The 16,703-nt window shown below is 41.6% G+C and overlaps 1 protein-coding gene across 3 annotated transcripts; it reads right to left on the bottom strand.

Annotated features, from left to right (window-relative positions):
* Positions 1-412: 412 nt before the first annotated feature.
* CCDC112 (coiled-coil domain containing 112) lies at positions 413-15,995 on the bottom strand. Of its 3 annotated transcripts, XM_081930647.1 has the most exons (11): positions 15,537-15,995; positions 15,214-15,327; positions 13,743-13,813; positions 11,907-12,028; positions 9,714-9,803; positions 8,947-9,022; positions 7,648-8,032; positions 3,657-4,070; positions 1,371-1,469; positions 643-761; positions 413-568 (listed from the first exon to the last, which is right to left on the bottom strand). In XM_081930647.1, exons 1-11 carry the CDS (start codon positions 15,585-15,587, stop codon positions 538-540), a joined length of 1,572 nt encoding a protein of 523 aa, XP_081786773.1. In that variant the 5' UTR covers positions 15,588-15,995; the 3' UTR covers positions 413-537. The 3 variants fall into 3 exon arrangements, with proteins under 3 accessions (XP_081786773.1, XP_081786775.1, XP_081786774.1); XM_081930649.1 differs by having other exon boundaries at positions 15,198-15,995; XM_081930648.1 differs by lacking the exon at positions 15,214-15,327.
* Positions 15,996-16,703: the final 708 nt, after the last annotated feature.

The raw sequence follows: 16,703 nt of genomic DNA, 5'->3' as shown, positions 1-16,703 counted from the left end.
CTTTTAATTTCCTTGAACAATCTGATTATTAGCAGCAAACCTGGATAGGTGTTTGCTTGACAACCATGTACAACATCTGGGGTTCCATGTTGAAAGGAAATCAATACATAAATGTAAGATAATAAGTAAAATAGTATGGGACAAATTTGACTTATCAACTCAATAACCCAGCAAAAAAGAATTTATAATGTAATTAAATTTATTATAAAACAATGCATTCATTTATAGTCACATGCTTAGAACTAAATTACTAAATACAGATTCAAGGGGGAAATAAGAAAATTCAAATAAAGTAAGAAACATTTTTACACATTTTACTAGTAGTTCTTGGTGTAATCTACATAAGGATGTTAAATAAAAGATAAAATATACATGACATAGAATGCAAATTTACATAAATTCATACCCTATATAAAATTTACATCATTTATTACATAATAAAGTCTTACAAAAACAATAACAGGAATAGTAAAACAATTATTCAGGAAATTTATACATACTTTGCTGATCTTCTAATAAAACTGTGCAGCCAACCAACTATTGTTCTTGTCGCCAGCTTGGGACAGCCCTGTAAAAATAAAGAGGGGTAAACATTCTGGGATGAATTACACTAAAACATACAAATAGCTTTTGTTTCCTTACCTGTGCGGAATATGCAGAAGTGGCCCAGAACCTTCTGGTCCAATCTCTTTTGTTCGTTCTTCCCAAACTTTTGTAGGCTTCAACAGCCTACGTGGGTCTCGAGGTACATTCATTCCAACCTGTTGACAGTGAAAACATAAAAAATCATTCTGAAAGGCAACTGCAAACAGTAGCTATTATGTAGAAGCCAAAATGCAAGCTACCCGTTGTTGTTTTGCCTTGGACTCACTTTGTGATTAAAACAAATATTCAATGTGAGTTCTAACAAAAATGGAACTGGAGAAGAATCAGCATTTTCAAGGGGGAACCCCTAAGGTTTTCAGTTAAAAATAAAAAAAAAATCTAAGGGGAGAATCCTCCCTGAGTCAGATCAGGGCCATCAAGGTAGGCAGAGCCTTAAAGTTCTCCACTCTCTACAGCAGATCAGACCACCAATGCCTCCTGATTATACTACCAAAAATGTCCCATTCATTCCTTTTTCAGCAATGCAAACTGCAGGTATGAAGGGTTTAATACGGTTTAGGATCATGGAAGAGGTGTGTCAAGGTCCCCAATACCTCGTCCTGATCCAAGTTCAGCTCTCAGCTGCTGCAATTTGCATGTGGTGGTGGTATGGATGGGAAATTGCGAATGGAGTCAATGGGAGGAGGGAATGGGTGGTGTGTGAAATGGGGTGTTAGTGTGAACAAATGGATTATGATGAGCTGCATGACAAATTCACGTATTACCTTCTCTCTCAACTTTTCTCTCAATCTTCTTTCTTTTTCTATTTTTTCATCTTCCTTTGCCTGTTTTTCTTGAATCTTAAACACAACTTTAGATAAATCCTAAATAAAATACAGCGAAAGAATAAAATACAGTGGGGGAAAAAATCTCTTTAGAATTAATAGTACTAATTTTCAAGCAAAACAAAGCATCTTCTTATGTGACAGTGTTTAAATAACCAAGATCAACCAACTCTTTTTGAGAGTAACGTTCAGTGAAAGTTAGTACACAAAGCCCTCTGCTAAGCTAAGCTTACAAATAATCAGGGTGGGAGTTCACCCCTCCCCCATCCTTCATACTCTGGCCTGACCTTTCCCACTTTTGCACTATTTATTCCCCAGAGGACACGGGGAGGGAGTTATTTTCATTTATACAAACTTCCCTCCCCAAGTCCTAGAAGATCATGAATGTCAAGCTGCCATTAAGCACTGTGCTTCCTCCACAACCTCAATGGGTCACTGTTCCCTTCCAGGCTTAACTCTACGCGCTGGTGCACATCTTTTGGGATCTGCATGGTTGTATCTGCTCAATCAATTTCTCTTTATCACTCTGCCTACATTATGATATCTACTCTAGAGACTCTTTTCCAGCCGTCACAGGCTTTGCAAGTAAGGCAGGCAGAGACAGGGGATCCTTTTTGGGGGTGGAATCTGAGCTGCAGAATGTTTTCCCCGCAGGAAGTCTTGCCTGGCACCCACTTTGTCCTCATTTTAGCACTAGTCAAACAAGCTTTTATTTTTCCACTCTTTTAAACATACCCAACTTTTAGAGGTTTTAGTTATTTTATGCAGTGACCTTTATCTTAAAATATCTGGGTTTTTGTAATGTTTATTTACTTAAAACTATTTCTATTCCCTCTTCAACCAACAAGGCTTCCGGGTGGCTTACATTAATTAGATCAGTAAGAACAAGAACATACTATTAAGAGAGTAAAACATGCTATTAGAAGAGGTGGCTGTTATGAACCATTTTTTCCTCCCCTGCTGCAGGGCAGTTGGTTCTTGTGCAAAGTGCACCACCTACTTTAGAACTCTGTACCTACTGACGTCAGGCAGGCATCTTCAAAGACTCTTTTTAGCAGCCGCTAAAACATTTTTGTTTCAGGGGGCCTATCCAGACATGCAGAAGTTACATGTGTTTTATTTCTTTTAGGTACTGTTGATTTTAATAATCTTTTAAGTATTTTAAACAACTGTTTTTAATGATAATTTTATTTATTTTATACTTCTGTAAACCACTTAAGAGGCTTACTTACAAGCAAATGGTATGTAAACTTTCTGACACAAACCAACCAACCAACCAGCAGTCTCTTTGAGGGGTGAAGGGGCAAGACTCAGCCAGTGAAACTACAGCAGGAGTAGGATACACATTTGCCTTGCCTGAATCCAATTCTTATCTACCCCGAGAAAAATACTCACTTTTCTTTTACTGTTTTGTAACTGCCCAATAAGTGTCAATTCTCTGAAGGGTGGCAAATACAATTCAGAGATAAAATACAGAAATATTCTCTTTCTCCAACGGACATCAAGGGGAGAGGGAACTATCAGCCAGCACTATCAGCCAGATGGGCGGGGTATAAATAATATCTATCTATCTATCTATCTATCTATCTATCTATCTATCTATCTATCTATCTATTTCTTCTTCTTCTTCTACTACTACTACTACTACTACTACTACTACTACTACCTCTTTAACAGAGAAAGTACAGATAACAAACTGGCCACAGTATACTTGCATTTCTTTCTCTCCATTTCCCACTCCTGCAGAGAGAGAGGGCCAATTGGGGCACATATTTCCAATGCAAAGCTTTGGAATTGTCTCACCCATTGCTTTTCTCTCTGCCCACTTGAAGAATGTTGCCTGGGGAGGAGGAAGGAGCCCAGCATGCAGCCTTGAAGGTGGAGGGTGTATGCTTTGGAAACCACACACGTAGCTAGTCCGTCTCCCTTTTCTGGGAGGAGGAGACATGCAGCTCCAAGTATTGGTTCCAGTGTTAAAGAGCAATTGAATGCTCACAAGTTTGTCTCAATTCTTATTCACCCTGGGCAAAGAGATCAACCTGTAATAGTAAGCAATGGGACTTGTTGCTGCACCACAGACAGCACCAATTAAAGGCAGGTGTAAAGATCAGCATGTATTGCTAAGAAACTTGTTGTGCATTTCGATACCATGTATTTTGGTATCTTTGTTCTGTTTTGCTACACAAGGAGGAATGTGAAGTAAATATGTAGGAGATCAATACTCACTCGCTCTTGGAACTTAAGAATTTCTTCTGCAGCAATTCTTCTCTTCTCTTCCCTTTCAGCTTCCTCTCTCTTTTTCTTCTCAAATCTCAAAAGCTCTTCCTCCTCCTTTTTCTGCCTACTATAGTCTTCCAACAGCAACTTTATATGACATTGCCGCTGCCGTTCCTTCTGCTTTTTCTTCTCCTTCTGTTCCTCTGCTTGTAGCTGAGCAGCCTGTTTCGTGGAATATTCTATTGCTTTTTGCATTTTCCACAATTCAAGTTCTTTCAGTCGTTTTTTCCTTTCCTCGTCAACTTTTTGCTTCTGGGCGGCTGCATGCTGTAGCATAGCTGTAGTGAGCCCTTCCTCTGGCTTCTTCTGGGCTAAGATTTTCTCTCTTTCTTGTAGCTTTTTTCTCTTCCATTCTTGAATGGACTAGAAGAGACCAATTAAAGCAGATTGTATTGTCACATTAGTTCCAGCTTTCTGAGGGCTATCAAAAATGAACAATATATTTCAAAATCCTGACTATTAGATACTCATGTCAATTAGGAACCTGACTATTTTTCATGTAGAGTGAAAAAGTAGGTGTGGTGTCTTAACAGAATCTTATGAGATTTTCCTCAGCAAACCACTTAACAATGCTTTGAACCCTCCGCATCAAATGCCAATATAGGAAGCTTGCAACTTATGAGCATTTAACCTGTGCATATTCAGCTTTATGTGGCAAATATTTTTGAAAAAAATTAAAGGGGTGAAAAAGAGGCGGGGTTCCAATAAAATGACTTTGGCAATCCCATCTGCCACTGAACTCAATGTGTTCTGACTATATGTAATTTTGGCTTTAGGTGCAATCCCCGGAACATAACTCCTGAGTAAGTTGTATAAAGTCTGTATAAAGCCTTGCCATATAAGAGGCAGTTCTGTAACCCACTTCACTGTTGTTGTCTTCTTGATTTAAACAGGGCTGCAATAATGTAGCTGGCATTGACTCATTCATGCCTTTGGCATTTAACTTAAGGCAAATTAGAGGTTTTGCCCCAACTTCTTTAATGCCTAGTCCAGAGGTTTTCAACCTTTTTGAGTCCACAGCTCCCTTAACCGACTACATTATTTCTGCAGCGCAGCCGCCCTGTGGGGCTCAGGAGCCCTGTGATGTTACCCCTTGCCTGCAGAGCTGGCAGCCTCTCATCCTCCCTTGAGGAGGGCTCCCTCAGCCTCCTCTCCTCTCTCTTCTCCTTGTGAGTTGTCCGGGCAGTTGCAGCTGCCACCCCGGTCTCTGAGCTTCCCCTCCTGCCCCAAAGAGAGGTGCCTCCTCACAATGCCCCACAGGGACCTGGGACTTGTCTGTCTATTCCCAACAGCAACGGCTGGCAGGCTGGCTGGCTGGGCTCCCTTTGCTTACTCCAAGGCCACCTCAGCTCCTGGCAACCAGCACCCCCTGGCCAGCCCCAGAGGCACCATTTGCCTGCAGAGCACATTGTGGCCTTGGCCACTGCAACAAACAGCTGTGCAAGCCTTGGGGAGGCAGAGACAGAGAGGGACAAAGGCCAGTGTTGCCTGTGGCACCCCTGATCATCATTCAAGGCACCCCTGGGTGCCACAGTATACTGGTTAGAAACCACTGCCCTAGTCATTGATTCTCCTATGGAAATCTGGGCCAAGCAGGCACAATTTGCAGGGGAGAACTTTGGGTGGGAGGAGGCATTTAATCCTTTTAGATGCCAGTTCTCAAATCAACATCACAATTCCACACACACACGCACACACACAACCCAACTATTTTCTTGCCAGCTATGGGGAAGCCCCATATTATGTGAAAAATAAGTTTCATCTACCTGCCTAAAGCTTCTCTATGGCAAACTACTCCCTTCTCATTCAAATCTGCAAAGAAGCAGCAACAGTTGGGCTTTAACACAAGGTTCAGGCAGAATGAGTAACTCCATACTGTGACGTTAACATATATGAGAGAGTGCTGGAGGGGAAATAGTTAAATAGGTTGCATAGACAGGACCCAGGGGGGTGGAGTCAGTGGGCCAATACCATAAAACTATTTCTGGGAGGAGTTCTGGGGGGAGTTCGTTGGGAGTTGTTGGTGGGCAGTTAGTTGGTTTTAGTGGGTTGGGAAAGGCAGTTGGAAAAGGCAGTTGGGAATAGAGAGACAGTTAGGGCAGTGGGTTCTTGAGTGTGGCGAGGTAAAAGAGATAGAGAGAGGCAAATAAGACTAAGAAAGTAAAGAGCAATAATGTTTGGAATGCTGTAAAAGTTTTGTTTGCGTCTGAAATAAAATACACTCTTCTTTATTAATTGAAAAGCTGACTGAGACTGAAGTGATTTTACCAGGGAGGACCCGGTTGGTGGCAGCGGATTAGTAGTGTACGGGTCAATAGTCCGTGAGACGACCGGGGGCTCCGTACGAACGCCACACATACTTATTCCCAAGTTATCTGCTTAGACTTATTGCCTAAATTCCACTGCAATTTAAGAGATTTCAGATTATGTTTGCCAGCACAAAATTCCAGAAAGAAAAGGTATGTGCTAGTATGGCAAAAACTGCCACACCTGTACCCTAAGCTGTTCCCCACAAATTAAAAACTACCATATACTGGAAGCCTCTATGCAGTGAAAGTAATGTACAGAATGACCCTTTGTAAACTGTTCAGGAAATGATCAGGATTACAATTTTGTTACTCAAAAGCCTGGGCATGTAATCCTTGGACGAAACAATATTTTTAGCAATCTTTAATTTTTTTAATTGACAGAGTAGCTGGGTTCTTTATAAAAAAGATCTGTTTTTATAAATAATTAAGACTAGGGTCAGTGGCCACTAGGATGAAGTGACACATCCCTGATTGGACTGGCTCAGACAGATGTTGGGGATATGTTCGTGGAGGGCAATAGCAATTTTCATATTCCACTCAATTTCTAGAGAAGGGGCTGAGGACAAGGGGTGCTAAGGAGAGAACAGAAAAATAGAGTGGTGGTAGCTATGGAGTGGGCACCCACAACCAGAAGGTGGGGTAAGTCAAAAGAAGCTAGGAAGTGGCTTAGTGATGGCCACAGTGACAGCAACTATCTCAGCAGCCCCTACAATAGGCGAGAGGGCAAAGGAAACAATGCTGCGGAAAAGGCAGCTCCTAGGATAACAGCAGAAACAGCAGCTGCACCAGGGTGAGGTTCAATGGCTCCACAGGATACAGAAGGATATGGAGTCTCCTCACAGCAAACACTCCTATAAACTGAAGCCACAACTGTGTAAGGGAGCAGAGAACGATTCCTATCTGTGGCTAAACATCTCAACAAGGAATAAACTCCAGGTCAATACCAATACAGCTGGTGATTAGAGAAACAACTAAGTGTGTGTCTAAGGCTGCAAAGTTATGCTCTCTGATAGTACAAAGCCGAGGCATTGAACAATAAAGTTTGCAAGGTGGGAGGAGTGGCCCTGTACAAAACCCTATGAAGGACACGTTTTTCTCTCAAAGGCACAATACTGTTTTCTCCTGGATAAAATGACAGAATACTACCACCTACTGAATATTTAAAAAGGAGCATGTCAACCACAGAGCCTAGGACTTGCTGATCAGAAGGTTGGCGGTTCGAATCCCTGCAACGGGGTGAGCTCCCGTTGCTCGGTCCCTGCTCCTGCCAACCTAGCAGTTCGAAAGCATGTCAAAGTACAAGTAGATAAATAGGTACTGCTTTGGCGGGAAGGTAAACAACGTTTCCGTGCACTGCTCTGGTTCGCCAGAAGCGGCTTAGTCACGCTGGCCACATGACCCGGAAGCTGTACCCGGCCAGTAAAGCGAGATGAGCGCTGCAACCCCAGAGTCGGCCACGACTGGACCTAATGGTCAGAGGTCCCTTTACCTTTAGCATGTCCTGCTTACCAGCAAAGGAAAAGAAAGCCATAGCAGCAGAGCTAGGGATGAAGAAAAGAGGGTGAACTGTCCCATTGTTTTTGACACAAAGTTGTTAAAATGGCAAACGCTAATTAGCAACATTATCTCACCTCCTTTTTTTGTGCTTCTAAAATCAGAAATTCTTGATACCATTTCTCATGCTGCAGAATATCCTCCCTTGTTCTGTCAGGAAGATGATCAAGGACTTCATCAATGTACGATGGTTTTCCTTTATGCTTTGTCCACAATTTCAAAAATTCTTGGTGATCATATACATCCCAACCTCCTTGCTTGCCCCCTGTCTGTTGAAGGAATTTATCAAGCTCAACTACTCCAGGAGGCAGGTGATTTTGTGTCGTTTTATCCACTACAAGCATGCCTTGTTTAGGCGTATTTCCTGTTGCTGAAGTACCTAATGCCCAGAGCTCAATTTTGTTCTCCAATGCATTAATCTCATTAGTAGCTGTCTTCTCCTCTCTCAGAAGCTCCTCATATCTTAAATAAAAGCACAATTAATAAACCATTAACAATTAGCAAAGTAACTATCCAACAATCCTAAAGACAGTAAGATCTGGATAACTATGTGACTAGTACTAACCATGCTTGCCTGGAAAAATATGTTTGAAACTGAGTAGATTTGTAAAAGTAGTTTTGGAAGGCAAGCTGATCAAAGTCAAAAATCCCACTGAGGATGCCTACATTATTGGATGTGTTCAACAACTGGAGCCTGACAGTGGCAGCAAAACATTGGAATAGTAAGTTTTCAGACAGTACTTATTCCAAAAGGTCATATAAACACTCTCTTGTCTATGTAGATGTAGGGCAGCATGCATTCCTGAAAACTGGGAAATACCGTCATCCCTGACCACTGGTCCTGTTAGCTAGGGATGATGGGAATTGTAGTCCCAAATGTCTGGAGGGCTGGAGTTTGCCTATGCCTCTTCTTGAGTAAAGTTCTCATAATACATCATCATTGGCCATGCTGGCTGAGGCTGATAAGAAATGTAGTCAAAAACATCTAAAGGGCACCAGGTTGAGAAAGGCTCTTCTAGTATAACAACTATCAGATTTAAAACCAGAGCATATGATGTACAAGATAAGAGGGCTTTCATGGTAGCTGTGCCCAGAATCTGGAACTCTCTCCAAAAGGACTTACACCATGCCCCTTTTAAAGTAGCTTGCTAAAACCATTTTAAAAAGGCTTAAATTGCTAAAACCTTCCTTTTAAGGACTGGATTTCAACCCATAAATGTTAAACTGAATAACTTTTAACTGCTAGAAACTTAGTAGTTACTTTTTATTCTCTGTTTTGCTTCTAGTGTTGCTATGTTGATTTAACTTTGCTATTAACCACCTTAGCTCTATCAAAAACAGTCAGGATATTAATGCTTTAAATAAAAATAAAATACTTTTGTCGCTGTTCTTCTTTAAAAGCATTTATTGACATTTCAGCGTCTTCCATCATTTCTCTGAGTCTGTCAACAACTACAAAATAGAGAGAAAGTTCTGTTTATATATTAAGATAGAGAGGTTTGCTCACAGCAGATGCTTTAAAAATACTAACACATTGTAAAATAACCAAATATAAAGAAAAGGGAAATGAGATAAAACCAGGACATTTCTGCAAATGCAAACATCATCTCCAGTTCCAAATATCCTTCAACAGCTACCTAGTGAATTTATGTCAGGAATAGATCTATAATAATCCAGTTCTAGTAAGATGGATGGGGTACAATATATTATTATTATTATCATTACCGCACAAACAAGTGAGCTTGATCACATAATGAAATGACACTTCCACCTATCACAGCTAAAGCAGAATTAACGTTTATTGAATAACAACAGTTTGGCAGATCCCTGCTCTTATACATTGCAGGCCAACACAGAAGAGACCTTCAGAATGATCTAATGAAGGTTTCCTCAGAAATAAGTCTCACTGACTTCCGTTAGATTAAGTCTCTAGTATGTGAGCAGAGGACTGCAGACTTTGCAAACTGGGCTGCAACTGTGTTCACTTTAATCCAATATCAGCCAAGTGCACAATGAAAACCCTTTCAGCGCTAAAACACAGGGAAAGTGTCAATCTGCAACACAATTATAAGGATTATAATAATATAAGGCAAATTATAATGATTTTCTTTTTCCAAGCAAAAACATTAGTAGTAAGACTTACATTCTGGGGTTGGCTTCACATGTTTTAATTGTCGCTGGAGTCCTTTAACATTGTTATAAATTCTGCCCAGTTTTTGTTGGATATTAGTTTCTGTGAAAGTAAGCAAAAAAAATAAATAAATCACCTTACACCTTCATTTTTAAACATCTCCAGTCCATTCTATGGAAATTCTACAGAAATCAGTATAATGTTTGCTGCCCCAATTCAACAATTCCTTAAGGGCGCAGGTATTCCAGTTCACAAATAAGAAGGACATGCTGGCAGAAGTGCCCTTCCATTTAAGTGAAAATAGAAAACCCTTCATCCAGGAGCAATATGAGCACATCTGAAAGCTCAAGGAGATCTGGATAATGAACAGTGTATTTAGGATCTGGGTGTTAATGATAGTTTCATATAACCAAAATACACAGAGAATGGGACATCTTCTGCAGAATGTTGTTGTTATGTTATCCGTCATACAGGCTATCCTATGCGTATTTACTCAAATGTGCCTCCATGTTCAACAGGATTACTTTCAAGAAAGTATGCAGCCATCTGTTAGCATGCCTCTTTATACATACACTTATTAGTAAATTCTCAATTTGTAGCAACAACTTTTACACAACCAGAGTGTTAAATTATAAGTGAGATCCAACCTGCACCTCCTCTACAAGTGTGTGAGCAGAAAGTATTTCTTCTAACTCACTGGAAGCTTAAGAACCCAATCTGTGAGTGGAGCAACTGCTGATTCTAGTAAATCTCCCATGGCACCTAATGGGAAGTACGGTACTTTCAAAAATTATCTTAAGAAGGTGCTGCATTTGGGAATTTTGATGCTGTAACATGTGCACAAACGTGTTTTTAAAGCGGGGGGGGGGGGGAGATATTTTATTCTTTAAAGAAAAACTTGAGCAAAAATACTTTCTACTTTCTACTTTAAAATACTTTATACACACTGTGAAAATGCAAGTTTAAAAAATCATTTTCATTTTTGTTCATTGTAACTGACATTATCATTTAAATAAAATGAGCAGTTACAATACTACAGAGCCTTATTCGCACACGTGCTACCCTCTCCCAAGTTTCATCTTAAGGTTCCTACAAGATTCAAACTCGTGACTTTACCACCCAGCATTTTCCTCTCTCAGTTCATTGTTTTGCTTACCATTCTGGAGAACTTGAAGCTTGCACACTATTTTGTGAGACTTTAGCCTAATAAAGGTATTGCCCTAATATAGATTTTATATTAGGAGGGGAGATTTTATACTGGGAGGGGTGGCTAACACCCCAGAGGACAGGATCACACTTCAAAACGACCTTGACAGATTAGAGAACTGGGCCAAAACAAACAAGATGAATTTTAACAGGGAGAAATGTAAAGTATTGCACTTGGGCAAAAATAAATAAATGAGAGGCACAAATACAAGATGGGTGACACCTGGCCTGAGAGCAGTACATGTGAAAAGGATCTAGGAGTCTTGGTTGACCACAAACTTGACATGAGCCAACAGTGTGACGCGGCAGCTAAAAAAGCCAATGCAATTCTGGGCTGCATCAATAGGAGTATAGCATCTAGATCAAGGGAAGTAATAGTGCCACTGTATTCTGCTCTGGTCAGACCTCACCTGGAGTACTGTGTCCAGTTCTGGGCACCACAGTTCAAGAAGGACACTGACAAACTGGAACGTGTCCAGAGGAGGGCAACCAAAATGGTCAAAGGCCTGGAAACGATGCCTTATGAGGAACGGCTAAGGGAGCTGGGCATGTTTAGCCTGGAGAAGAGGAGGTTAAGGGGTGATATGATAGCCATGTTCAAATATATAAAAGGATGTCACATAGAGGAGGGAGAAAGCTTGTTTTCTGCTGCTTCAGAGAAGCGGACACGGAGCAATGGTTCCAAACTACAAGAAAGAAGATTCCACCTAAACATTAGGAAGAACTTCCTGACAGTAAGAGCTGTTCAACAGTGGAATTTGCTGCCAAGGAGTGTGGTGGAGTCTCCTTCTTTGGAGGTCTTTAAGCAGAGACTTGACAACCATATGTCAGGAGTGCTCTGATGGTGTTTCCTGCTTGGCAGGGGGTTGGACTCGATGGCCCTTGTGGTCTCTTCCAACTCTATGATTCTATGGTTCTATGATTCTATGAAATGGGCCAACACAGCTACCTTTACCTTTTGTGGTGTTTTATATATATAAAAAGAAAACAATATTTTACTTTCTGCTTTCCGGTTCTTAGTCAGTTGATGTTCCAGTTCTTCCAATACGTTATATTCCCTCCTGAAGTCACTCTTCTTGTTGAAGAGAAGCATATTTTTATCCCTTTCAATGCTCAGAAGTCTAGGGACAAAGTTTGGTTTAAAATGCATATTTGACAAATAACAGAATATACATTGGTACCAATTAAATAAAAAATAAAACGTTTTGACCAGTTAGGTCTCCATGCAATACAAAATAATAATAATAATAATAATAATAATAATAATAATAATAATAATAATAATAATATCTTTATTGTCATTGCCCCCTCTCAGGGACAACGAAATTACTTGGCTGCTCCATCCACCCAGATAGGGCACTCCACTCAAAATCAGAACTATAAAAACACTAATTAAAACAATATAATATAATACAGCAAGGAAGATTAGATGACTTTCAAACTCCAGGTTTCCCATTCAGGGCCGAGATCGCTCTGGAGAAGAAGCTGTTCTTGAGACGGCTCGTTCTTGTCATCATCGTCCTGTATCTCCGTCCCGACGGCAGGAGCTCAAAGAGACAGTGACCAGGATGTGATGGATCTTTTACTATGTCCAGTGCCTTCCTATGGCACCTTGTGGCATAAATCTGCTCTAAGGTGGAGAGTGGGCAGCCAACAATGCTCTCTGCTGCCTTAACAACTCTGCACAACGCCATCCTGTCCTGGGTAGTACAGCTTCCGTACCACACACATAAGCCATAAGTGAGCACGCTCTCAATGGCACAGTGATAGAAGGCAAGCAGCAGTTTCTGTGGAAGATGGTTTTTCCTTAGGATTCTTAAAAAGTACAGTCTCTGCTGTGCCTTCTTCACAAGCCCCCTTGTGTTGACACTCCAGGACAGATCCTCTTGTAATTCAATACCCAAAAATCTGAACGTTGTTACCCTCTCCACACAGACCCCATCAATCAAAAGTGGCTGGACATTGCTCTTCTGTCTCCTGAAGTCCACCACAAGCTCCTACTCATATTTTTCAGTTAAAATGCATTCACCCAAGCAAAGCAAATACAATAAATAATTTTAATTAGTCTATAGTTTGAACCTGTAAATTATCCTAGTAATAAGTAAAAAATGAATCAAGAAATAGTCTTAAACCACATCACTTTCAGAAAAATATAAAATTATAATTTCCATAAAAACACACCTCACTTAAGGGCAAACTAGACATGACTAGGAGATCTGCATTGTATACACATATCTTGCCACTTTTTCCTGATTAAAATGCAACTCAAGCTAAATGCCCTGCTGCATAAAACATGTAAGTACCACAAAGGCAATACTCTCCAATGTAGTCCTCATATGTCTTTAGGAATGCTAATTAATAATAAATTGGATTTTGATCAAAGCCTTACTACAAATCAAATTTCATAATGGTTATCTTAGGGACAAGTCTATTGTAATATAAAATTCAACACACATAATAAAGGAAAAAATTTGCTCCTTTTAAACTAATCATACATAATTTGATTGGGCTTTGCTAATAGCTACAATCCTATGCACATTTACTAGTGTGTTATACAGTAGGGCTTATTTCTGGGTAAACATGCTTAGGATTGGGCTGCACATGTTTGTAATATATGAACTCTATGGGTGGGGTCATCAAAATGATCCAAAAGTTTCCTTTTTAAAGCTGAACAACGATTATACTTCCTTTAAAGATTATAACCATCTATTATAACCAAGAATATTGAACTATATGAGTTCCAAGTCACTATCCTATTATAATTTCTGACAAAAATAACTGTTTCTTTGTAATTTTAAACTATGTTTCCTACAACAATAGAAGATATACACTTACTCTTTATTTAGTTTGTCCCCTTCTCTTAGAAATTCAGCTTTCTTAGGCTTATCAGCTTTCATCTTGCAGTTCTGAAATTTTGTTGAAAAGCAAATGAATTACTGAAAGAACCGTGATTTTACCCAAAACATGAGGAGAAGAAGAGGAGTTTGGATTTGATATCCCGCTTTATCACTACCCGAAGGAGTCTCAAAGCGGCTAACATTCTCCTTTCCCTTCCTCCCCCACAACAAACACTCTGTGAGGTGAGTGGGGCTGAGAGACTTCAGAGAAGTGTGACTAGCACAAGGTCCCCCAGCAGCTGCATGTGGAGCAGGGAATCGAACCCGGTTCATCAGATTATGAGACTACCGCTCTTAACCACTACCGACAAACTGTGGGTTTTTTAAATTATTATTTAAAGGGTACTTAAAAAATAAAAGATGATTGAGTCATCTTTCACCTGAATCTTAAGGTACAGGTAAAGGGACCCCTGACCATTAGGTCCAGTTGTGGCCGACTCTGCGGTTGCGGTGCTCATCTCGCTTTATTGGCCGAGGGAGCCGGCATACAGCTTCCGGGTCATGTGGCCAGCATGACTAAGCCGCTTCTGGCGAACCAGAGCAGCGCACGAAAACGCCGTTTAACTTCCCTGCAGAGCAGTACCTATTTATCTACTTGCACTTTGACGTGCTTTCGAACTGCTAGATTGGCAGGAGCAGGGACCGAGCAATGGGAGCTCACCCCATTGCAGGGATTCAAACCGCCGACTTTCTGATTGGCAAGCCCTAGGCTCAGTGGTTTAACCCACAGCGCCCAGGGTGCTTAAAGAATAAAAGATGAATGCTTGATTCAGTCATTTTTCACCTGAATCTTAGTCAGTTGAATTAAACTACTACAGTGGTACCTCAGGTTAAGTACTTAATCAGTTCTGGAGGTCTGTACTTAACCTGAAAGTGTTCTTAACCTAGGACTCCACTTTAGCTAATGGGGCCTCCCACTGCCGCCACAAGATTTCTGTTCTCATCCTGAAGCAAAGTTCTTAACCTGAAGCACTATTTCTGCGTTAGCAGAGTCTGTAACCTGAAGCGTATGTAACCCGAGGTACCACTGTAACGGCAAATCAAATAAAGGAATTTAAATATCACATTAAAACATTCTAACGCAATATCTCATTGCAATACAGTGGTACCTCGGGTTACATACGCTTCAGGTTACATACTCTGCTAACCCAGAAATAGTGCCTCGGGTTAAGAACTTTGCTTCAGGATGAGAACAGAAAATGTGCTGCGGTGGCAGCAGGAGGCCCCATCAGCTAAAGTGGTGCTTCAGGTTAAGAACAGTTTCATGTTAAGTACGGACCTCCGGAACGAATTAAGTACTTAACCTGAGGTACCACTGTATGTATCTCCAAGATCCCTACAAAGCAAGATTCATTCCTTTACTGTGGCATTTGGGGGCAAACTCAGAGCACACCAGAACTTTCACGTACAGAATAGTTCCTGCGAACAAGGCCCATAAACTGGGCGGTTGCGGATCCGCCGCCTTCCCAGGGTCCCGATGCCCGCTGCGCCATGGCGGAGCCGGTCCTGACGGTACCGGATCCCTGTATTTGCGGGAATAATAGACACGTTAATGGAGGCTCTGACGGCATAGGGAGCAACGGCGGTAGTTTTCAGACACGTGTATGAAACCAGCGAAGTCCCGTGTAACCCTCGGTCTCCGCCTTTCCTCCCGCGGCCACAAGCAGAACCTCACTCAGAAGCCCACAGAGACGAAGCTCGATACAGTTTGAGGGTGATGGGGAGTATTTACCTGGTTGCCCCTGGTTACCGTCGCTAGCGCTGCCGTTGCTAGGGCGGCCATTGTTACAAGCCCTCAAACAGCGCGGGGCTGCATTGGCGACGTATCGCCGTTGCCTATGGACGACGTGAGTCCCGTGACTCGATGACGTCACAATGGGGCGGGGCTAAGCAGCGCTCTTCCCGCATCGAAGAAGCTAGAGCGCCAGTTTCTCCCTCAGGGGCAGTTTCCTTTCGTTGCTGCCGCCGTGGTTGCCTCCGCATAGGAATCGATGGAGAAAACCCCGCATTTCATTTATTCCCGCCTTACGTTTCTGTCCCGCCCTCAAAGAAGCCCAAGGCGGCAAACAGCCAAACAAAGCAGTTAAAGAAGCATATTTAACAACATTAGGGACGTCTAAAAACCATTTTGAAAAACAGGAATATGCTCTCATGGGTGGTAATTTCAAGGTTGCCAGGATTTTGACACATGCGTTTCATGGCACCGTGAGGGCCACAGCAGCGCACAGTACAAAATCAAAATCGCACAGCTGAAAGGGTCATCTATCCCAAAGCAGACTTTAGAATAAACATATTTAGGATTACACTTATTATTTAAGGCAATTCTAGACACGGGTCCAGGGGTTTCCCCCTTGCTCCGCACCTTTCCTGGGAAAAACCCTCTATTTAGTGTTAAATTGGAGCAAATGTCAATCTGGAGAAAATCTGAATTGCCATTTTGCTCCAATTAAGCACTAAAGAGCGGGTTTTTTGGGGGGAGGGACAGTGGGAAGAGAGAAATGTGGGTCAGTCCTATGCAGAATATGTATTGAGCATCCATGTGGTAAAGACATCCCTCCCACCCCCAACACCCAGCATAGCATCCAACTTTTTCAGGCCCAATACTGGAACGCGCTCCCTGGTGAGTCGCATGACCCGCACCTCACTCTCGCTCCAAATAAAGCACTTTTTTCGAGGCGAGAGTGCAGCACCCAAAATGACCACCACAATCTCACACGGGAGAAAAACTGGGTGTCCTGTTTTTTTCTGGGGCACCTGGCAGATAGCCCTGGCGTGAACACAAACAGAAATGAATCTGGCACTAATGAAGCTACGATGATGCAAAGAGCTGGGAGGAAATCACTGTGGAATCCACGGATTAAAAACTTCACTGATCTCTAAGCTGGTACTGTAATGTGAA

The sequence above is a fragment of the Podarcis melisellensis genome (assembly GCF_964234715.1).
Source record: "Podarcis melisellensis genome assembly, chromosome: 11".
In the NCBI taxonomy this organism is placed as follows: Eukaryota; Metazoa; Chordata; class Lepidosauria; order Squamata; family Lacertidae; genus Podarcis; species Podarcis melisellensis.
This window is presented reverse-complemented; position numbering and strand designations above follow the sequence as displayed.

Coding starts and splice junctions, on each gene's coding strand:
- CCDC112 (XM_081930647.1), bottom strand. CDS start 15,587: ATGGCCGCCCTAGCAACGGCAGCGCTAGCGACGGTAACCAGGGGCAAC. Junction 13,814..15,213: donor TTGTTCGCAGGAACTATTCT/GTACGTGAAAGT, acceptor ACAAAATTTCAG/AACTGCAAGATGAAAGCTGA. Junction 4,071..7,647: donor TAGAAGCACAAAAAAAGGAG/GTGAGATAATGT, acceptor GGTCTCTTCTAG/TCCATTCAAGAATGGAAGAG.